The sequence below is a fragment of the Malus domestica genome, chromosome 15 (genome assembly GCF_042453785.1).
Source record: "Malus domestica chromosome 15, GDT2T_hap1".
Taxonomy (NCBI): domain Eukaryota; kingdom Viridiplantae; phylum Streptophyta; class Magnoliopsida; order Rosales; family Rosaceae; genus Malus; species Malus domestica.
The window spans coordinates 15,413,047-15,420,587 of NC_091675.1; the positions used below are offsets into that span (position 1 = coordinate 15,413,047).

Sequence of the window (7,541 nt, forward strand, 5' to 3'; positions counted from 1 at the left end):
AAATTTCAGTAAAGGCCTCAATGCCTTTTGGAAATATGATTTGTACAGAAGCACAAGTGAAACCAGCGAAAATGCTGCTTTTCAACTCGAGGGTTAATTCAACTTCCTCCCACCACAGTCTAACCAAACACACCATACCCGTATGCATTCAATTATTATTTTTTTTTTGAAAAAGCAGCAGCAGCTCCTGAACAGGGCAGTTACCATTTTCCAACAAAATCAAGCACCCATAATTCGTCCAATAAAAAAAGAATAAATTGTAGCAAAAATTCTTGATTTATACCACGCTTTTTAATTTTCGTTCCTGAACTCTACTAATAGTTTCTCCCATTCTTGAATTACGTCATTTGTTGTACTAATTTTCCTTTGCATTAACTTCGTCAACTTATCCAACTTATCCGTTAAGCTGAGGATAAAATAGAAATTTCATCTAAAAAATAAGAACTTTTTTTTTAAGAAAAAGACTTGTCCCTCAAGGATTGAGGAGGAACTCCTTAAAATACATCGTGACCTATTCATAAAACTTCTTACTTATGATCAGAAGTTCTTAAGGGTTGACTAAACGACCTTAGTTTTAAATGTTTTTCTTTTTTTTTTTGCAGAAATGATCTTTACATAGTAATTTATAATATAAACGCTTTCGAGCATAAATATGAAATTTTGTAAATAGGCCACAAAGTATTTTTGAGGGGGAACTCCTCCTTTAACTCTAAGGAGTCAAGCTCTTCTCTTTTTAAAATAAGTGAGATTTTTTGTATGAAAAATCACTATACCTTAAATTTGATGGAAAAGAAGACTATCTTTAAAGGTACACTATCTCATGCAACACAGGGTTAAGTTAGAGGACTGGATAAACTAATATGTAAATTCATGTACGAAAACTAAACATAGGGTAAAGTTCAGATACATTTGCTATCAAGCACAAAGAAAAAGAATATCTGTCAAAATATTACAGGCCCGTATAAACTTGGGCCTAGGTTTTAACATTGAACAAGATGTGATGGGCTATGATTTAAACTGAATTATCTTTTAAATTAATTGGTCCAAAAGCCCAATCAATCCCAGACCAGACAACGTCACAACGTTGTCCCTACGCATTAGCCACGTGGCACATAAGCGTCTAAATAAGGATACGGTGGTCGCGATCTCACCTGAACAACCTTGTCTCTGTTTCTTCAGTTTTACTCGTTAACGCAGAAACCTTCCTCCCTACTAACGAGTCACGAGTCACACGAGTTGCGACTGCCTTGACGACCCCCCGAGAGAGTTGAGAGGAGGACCCATTTCACGCAGATCGCAGGAAGCTTTTACGTTCTCGAATTCGAGCTATTCCGACGCCAAACCACGCCGTTTGGGTAATCTCCCCCATTTCTTCCATGGAAGCTGCTCCATTGGTCAGTCTCTAAGCCGCAGTGGTTGCAAGATCTGAATTTGGTTTCATAACAATGGCTGCGTGGCTCAAAGCTGCTGAAGGTTCGGATCCTCGATTTATTTTTCTATTAATTTGTTGCTTTAGTTAATTAATTTGGTTTGCATTTTGGATTTTGGATTTGAAATGTGTTTTAGGGTTGATCTTATGCTTAATCAGTAATTTTAATTTTTTGAGGTGTTTTATGGATAATCTGGTAGCGATAATCGGGTTACGTTGGATTTGCATGTTTGATGATCTTCATGTCATTGGCATTGGTTATTTCTTTATTGAATTGTGTTTCGGAGTTCGTATTACAATGAAAATTTAGTTTGGACACGCTATAAACCGAAAAACTGTGAGGTAGGATTCCGCATTTCATGAATTGTCTGGAAATGACATGAAATGAAAGTGAGCTAGAGAAATTTGGTTGGTTATTCGTTTTAGTGTGTGGGCAATAGATAGCTGCAGGTTAGTGATGCATTATCGGTGGAGGAACTTGTTCTTCTTGGTATCAAACCGGTATTGTCAGCTCGGTTTAGGTCCATAGGATAATACTGCTGGTTAAGCAGTTAAAAGTAATAGGTTAGGCTCAAGACTGAGTTTTTATCACAAAAGAAAAGAGGTTGTATCATAATCCCAGTTCTTGCACCTGCACCACCCATCTTATACTATATATGATTGTTTACTATATAGATCATCCCTGTAGGAGCTCCACATCATGGTTCCTTGTATTATTGCGCCATCTCTTGTGACCTTGATGTGTAAAGTTTATAACTTTTTTCATTGGCCTCAGATTTGTTTGAAGTTGTTGATCGAAGGGCAAAGCTGGTTGTCAGTGAGTTGGATGATCAGTCGCCTTCCCAGTCACCAGGTATTATCTTCAAATTGTCCTGTTTTTTTTTTTATTTTTATTTTTTTTTTATATTTTTGTTTTGGTTTGGAGTCGGGATGCTGCCACCAGATGTTACCCACTAATGAGTTGGTGCCTTGATAATGGGTCCTAGAATATGCATCCGTTAGCTCTTACTTTATCAAGTTACTGTCTGTCTTTTAGATACCTTGAAAACCACCAAAATTGTTTCCAATTTTAATTCTGGTTCCTTTTCTGAAGCTTCTAATGGGCAAGAATCTCAAGCTAATAAGAGGAAAAAGTCGAAGACCAAGGTATTGCCAGATTACTAATGAAAATACAGCGTAAATATTCCACACACGCATGGACATTTATAAAGGTTTTGGTCTCACGCATTGGATATTTGCAGGCTCAAAAGAGGCAGTCCATGCATCATTCTCAGAAAATAAGTGATTCTGCACGTGAACAGATCAGTACGTTGGCATCACAAGCAGATGTGACACCTGAAATAGACAGTGATGTTCGTTTAAATGAAAATGACGGGACACCCTCTGCAGATCCGACAAGTCGAATCATCAATGAGCAGCAACAAAATCTTGACAAAGATACCACAATAAGCATTCCCTTAACAGAGACACGGGCATTTGAAGTAGATGAGAGTAATGTTGAACAAGCAGAAGCTTCAACAACTATTACTGATAGGGAAGCTATTACATCAACTTCTAATGGTAAGATTGTCAATGAGATTGCCTCAGATGGTTGTGAAGAACATCCTTTGCCGCCATCTGCCAAAGAAGTTGAGGTTGTGGATGAAAACCATCAGGTTGGATCAGTTGATGCTGGCCAAGATAACAAATCTAGAGCTCCTGATGTTCATCCAGAAATTGACCAAGGGAGATCAGAATCTACCACTGATTCCATCAGTAACAGCGAAACTCAATTGAAAGTCACTGATGGCAATGAAGAACCAGTTGTTGAGAAAAATAAGCAACTTGAGCATAAATCTGGCAGCTCTTCAGTGAAAGTACAGGAACAGGATCAAATTGAGGAGGTTAGTTATTTACTACAGGGTGAATATCTTGTGTACTTCATTCCTATTTTGCTTTGAATCTTGTTAACTTGCCATCTAGGCTATTATTGAATAGTTTCTTTAGTTGGTGTACAGGCTCAAGGATTGCTTAAAACCGCTGTTTCCACTGGTCAGTCTAAAGAGGCAAGGCTAGCGAGGGTAAGCTGTACTATTTTCTGTTTTTCTTTATTGTTAGTGTAATCTACAGCCCCAAGTCGTTGAAGTAGGAATGCGACTTTTCTTTCAGTCAGTCTCTTGGAAAAGGTCACCATATATCGAATGAGCCTGTTTCACATATACTTTAATAAGCCTTATGCCCCCATGAGAAATTTCTTATTGGTTTTAAGTTTTCTGTTTGAGTTCTTTGTTAATCTTTTGGTTATGATTGATTATTAGGTTTGTGCTGGACTTTCATCTCGACTTCAAGAATACAAATCTGAAAATGCACAGCTAGAGGAACTTCTCGTGTCAGAGGTGAGACACATCCTGTTTTATATTTCAGGGGTCAAGTGAAGTTCAACCTTTGTGGCATATGATCTATTGCTATTGGTATTACATGCTGAATACTATTTTGATAGAGAGAGCTGAGCAAGTCATATGAGGCTCGCATAAAGCAACTACAAAAAGATTTGTCCACGTCCAAAAGTGAAGTGACAAGAATAGAGTCAAATATGGTTGAGGCCTTGGCGGCTAAGAATTCTGAAATTGAGGCCCTTGCCAGTTCCATGGATGGAATTAAGAAACAGGCTGCCGTATCTGAAGGGAATCTGGCTTCACTGCAGGTTCATTACACTTGCACATTTAATTATTGATGCATAAATTATATTTCTCTCTCTCTCTCTAAGGACTTGCTTGCGTGAAGTACCTAGATCACCTTTTTTCATTACTCTATTCATGCAATTATGAATGTTCCCAACTTGGATTTTTGACCAGTTGAGGCTTTAATAATAGTTTGATTATTATTATTTTCCAAACAGGCAAACATGGAGTCTATGATGAGAAATAGGGAGCTGACAGAGACAAGGATGATGCAGGTTAGAGTTCATGATTTTTCTTCTCTGCATGTATTTGGACCCTTAGCATACACTTGCATATGGTGTTTTTATCATTTGACCCTGAAATAGTAGGAAATTTTCTTCAGGCTCTTCGAGAGGAGTTGTCTTCAGTAGAACGTAGAGCAGACGAGGAGCATTCCGCACATAATGCTACCAAAATGGTGTGTATCTACAACAATAGTATTATCAATTTATCAGTAATTTCTGTATCTTTGGTTATTTCCTTACACTCCGATAATCACTTCCTGGTAAAACAGGCTGCCATGGAAAGGGAAGTAGAACTGGAACACAGAGCCCTTGAGGCATCCACAGCCCTTGCAAGGATCCAGGTAGAGTGAGCGCTTCTTAAGTTTGTGACTCTTTGCCTTAAGTAATGCACCATTACTTGATAAAAAAATGTATATACCATTATTTCTTAATCAGCTTTTATTCTCTCGTCTCTATAGAAACTTATGATTACTGACATTCTTAGTTTCCTTTATATGCATGAACCATATAATAGTGCTTGCAGATTATATTTTTATTTCTAATGAACATTTTACAAACTTTTGAAGATTTTGCAAATTTTGTTTCTTCCATGAGCTTTTATCCAGGATTTGTATCTATTATTCCATGTTCTGTCTATGAAGATGTTGCATTTTCATGCTTTTCCTAATTATATGAACGTTGTAAATGCTTCTCTATCCAGAGAATAGCAGATGAGAGGACTGCAAAGGCTTCAGAGCTTGAGCAGAAGTTGGCATTGCTTGAGGTAGAACATTATATATTATTTTCTACTAATGCGTTTGTTCAATTTTTGGAAAAAATACTGTTTTAAGATTCTTGGATAATTAGCACTATATGCCTTCAGGTTGAATGTGCCAATTTAAATCAAGAGCTGCAAGATATGGAAGCTAAAGTTCGGCGTGGGCAAAAGAAGTCACCAGAAGAGGCAAATCAAGCAATTCAGGTATTCCTTGTGATATGATGGATATTTACTCATTTTATTATAGTTTGAACTTCTAGTGTGATTTCTTTTACTAGGTAGTATCATTTCATTGTCACATGGGCGCCCAGCCCAACCCAAATTAGTTGAGGATATTTAAATCTTCACCATGGTATTATAGTACTCACTTACAGTTGTGAATACCAAGGTGCAGGCATGGCAGGAAGAAGTGGACCGTGCACGCCAAGGTCAGAGGGATGCAGAGGGCAAGCTTTCTTCTTTGGAGGTAAGTGTCCCTTGTTTATTGCCCAACAGTGTTGTTATTATCAATTTGTAGCTTTGCGTTCTGAATTTTTTGCCTTGTCAAACAACCTTCTTGAAATGCTTGATTTCAGGCCGAAGTCCAAAAAATGAGAGTTGAGATGGCTTCCATGAAGAGGGATGCAGAACATTACTCACGCCAGGTGATATCTGCTTTCTCTCTTTTTGTATATCTTCATATGAATAGTTTTACTAGGTTATATTGAGCACTAAGTTATTTATAGGCTATATTTTCCATTTTGCAGGAACACATGGAGCTAGAGAAGCGCTATCGTGAACTCACTGATCTACTGGTAATGTCACTCAATAACACTTATTTACATGGTCAGATATCGCATCTTTATGACATGTCTTGTTCCATCTGTTTTCAGTACTACAAGCAAACACAATTAGAAACCATGGCTAGTGAAAAGGCCGCGGCAGAGTTCCACTTGGAAAAAGAAATGAAGCGTATCCAAGAAGCACAGGTCTGATCCTAGGTTTTTTATGCTGCTGACTTGATAGTTTTATAATAGATTTTAGAGTCCAGTTACTTTTTATTTTTTAATCTCATTTATTGCTTGCTCTATGCGAATTCACATTATGTACAGGTGGAGGCCGAAAGAAGTAGGGTTTCTCGCCGGGCATCAGCTTCCTGGGAAGAGGACGCTGAAATGAAGGCACTTGAGTACGTTGACTCTTTAAAAGGACCTTGTGCATGATGTCCCTACATTCTTTTGGCATCTTGCTAAGTACTATGAAATATGTTATAATTGTTTGGCTTTGGATGGGACTTATTAAAATATAATACGTGCAGGCCTCTTCCGTTGCATCACCGTCATATGGCTGGGGCAAGCATTCAGGTAGAGCTCTTTCTTACCTATCACAACTCTAGATCTCCGTTTCTTACTCTTAAGTTTCACCTCATCTCATGCAGTTGCAGAAGGCAGCTAAACTATTAGATTCAGGAGCTGTCAGAGCCACAAGATTTCTGTGGCAGTATCCAACAGCCCGACTTATCTTGCTTTTCTACCTGGTAAAATAGTTCAACATGCACTTTAAGAGTCTAAATATGCATGCACATATGTGCATTGTGGAGTCAATTAAATCAGAAAGTAACGAGAATAAATCATATACAGGTATTTGTGCATCTCTTCTTGATGTATTTGCTGCATCGCCTTCAGGTACAGATGCTACTTAATCGTTACAATTTGTATGAGAAGCCAACATTCGGTCATGATACCAAATGTCTTATGCATCTCTCCTAAACGTGTATTCTATGCGCAGGCTCAAGCAGAAAATTTTTCGGCTAGAGAAGTTGCAGAGTCTATGGGACTTGGTAACACTAACTTACCATGATTCAGTAGCTTGCTACACGCGAGACGCTACTTGGCTAAAATCTTCAAGTTTGACAGTCATAGAATGCGTCGAGCGTGATACATCCAATGATGTAGTGTAGTAGGAAATGAAGAAGGCTTTGATTGTAGGGTGAGGGTGAAAGTATATAGTTGGTTTTATCTCCATTCTTTATAGGAGATAGAATCCTACTCAAAAAAACGTTTTTAATTTTACAATTGTGTCATGAAAGGACTCACTTTGGTGAACAACTTTGCTTTCTTTAACCCCCAAAATCAAAAAGAAAAAAGGAAAGTGGACTACAGTCGGTCATTCCTTGCCTCCACCTTCATAAAAAAAAACAAAAAATGTTAATAGTGCTAAGGAGGTTAAATTTTTAAATTAAATTTATAAAATATACAATGTGTTGTGGCTCACTTTTATTAGGCTTTTATATTTAGCTTTGCTTTTCCCTTATCATTTTTATTACGGGTTCTAAATTTTATACTGTTAATTTATATATTATACATAGTTGCAATGTGATGGGCTTTTCTAGGCTCCATACGTGTGCTACATCAAGCCACTAACGGAACTTT

The 7,541-nt window shown here is 37.6% G+C and overlaps 1 protein-coding gene across 4 annotated transcripts; it reads left to right on the forward strand.

Moving 5' to 3' along the window:
• Nucleotides 1-1,122: 1,122 nt before the first annotated feature.
• On the forward strand, nt 1,123-7,278 carry LOC103400709 (golgin candidate 1-like). 4 transcript variants are annotated; one of them, XM_008339373.4, is made up of 21 exons: nt 1,123-1,473; nt 2,205-2,282; nt 2,523-2,575; nt 2,671-3,312; nt 3,427-3,489; nt 3,727-3,804; nt 3,909-4,112; nt 4,308-4,364; nt 4,472-4,546; nt 4,643-4,714; nt 5,074-5,136; nt 5,236-5,334; nt 5,519-5,596; nt 5,706-5,774; nt 5,877-5,924; nt 6,003-6,098; nt 6,222-6,298; nt 6,428-6,473; nt 6,548-6,646; nt 6,750-6,794; nt 6,898-7,278. In XM_008339373.4, exons 1-21 carry the CDS (start codon nt 1,446-1,448, stop codon nt 6,967-6,969), a joined length of 2,142 nt encoding a protein of 713 aa, XP_008337595.3. In that variant the 5' UTR covers nt 1,123-1,445; the 3' UTR covers nt 6,970-7,278. The 4 variants fall into 4 exon arrangements, with proteins under 4 accessions (XP_008337595.3, XP_028950097.2, XP_070669669.1 ...); XM_029094264.2 differs by having other exon boundaries at nt 1,152-1,473; nt 5,856-5,924; XM_070813568.1 differs by having other exon boundaries at nt 1,152-1,473; nt 5,525-5,596; nt 5,856-5,924.
• The last annotated feature ends 263 nt before the right edge of the window (nt 7,279-7,541 follow it).

Excerpts from the sequence above, each read along its gene's own strand:
- LOC103400709 (XM_029094264.2), top strand. The coding sequence starts at position 1,446 with ATGGCTGCGTGGCTCAAAGCTGCTGAAG. Across the intron at positions 2,283-2,522 it reads GTCGCCTTCCCAGTCACCAG|CTTCTAATGGGCAAGAATCT; the intron begins GTATTATCTTCA and ends CCTTTTCTGAAG. Across the intron at positions 3,805-3,908 it reads AGGAACTTCTCGTGTCAGAG|AGAGAGCTGAGCAAGTCATA; the intron begins GTGAGACACATC and ends CTATTTTGATAG.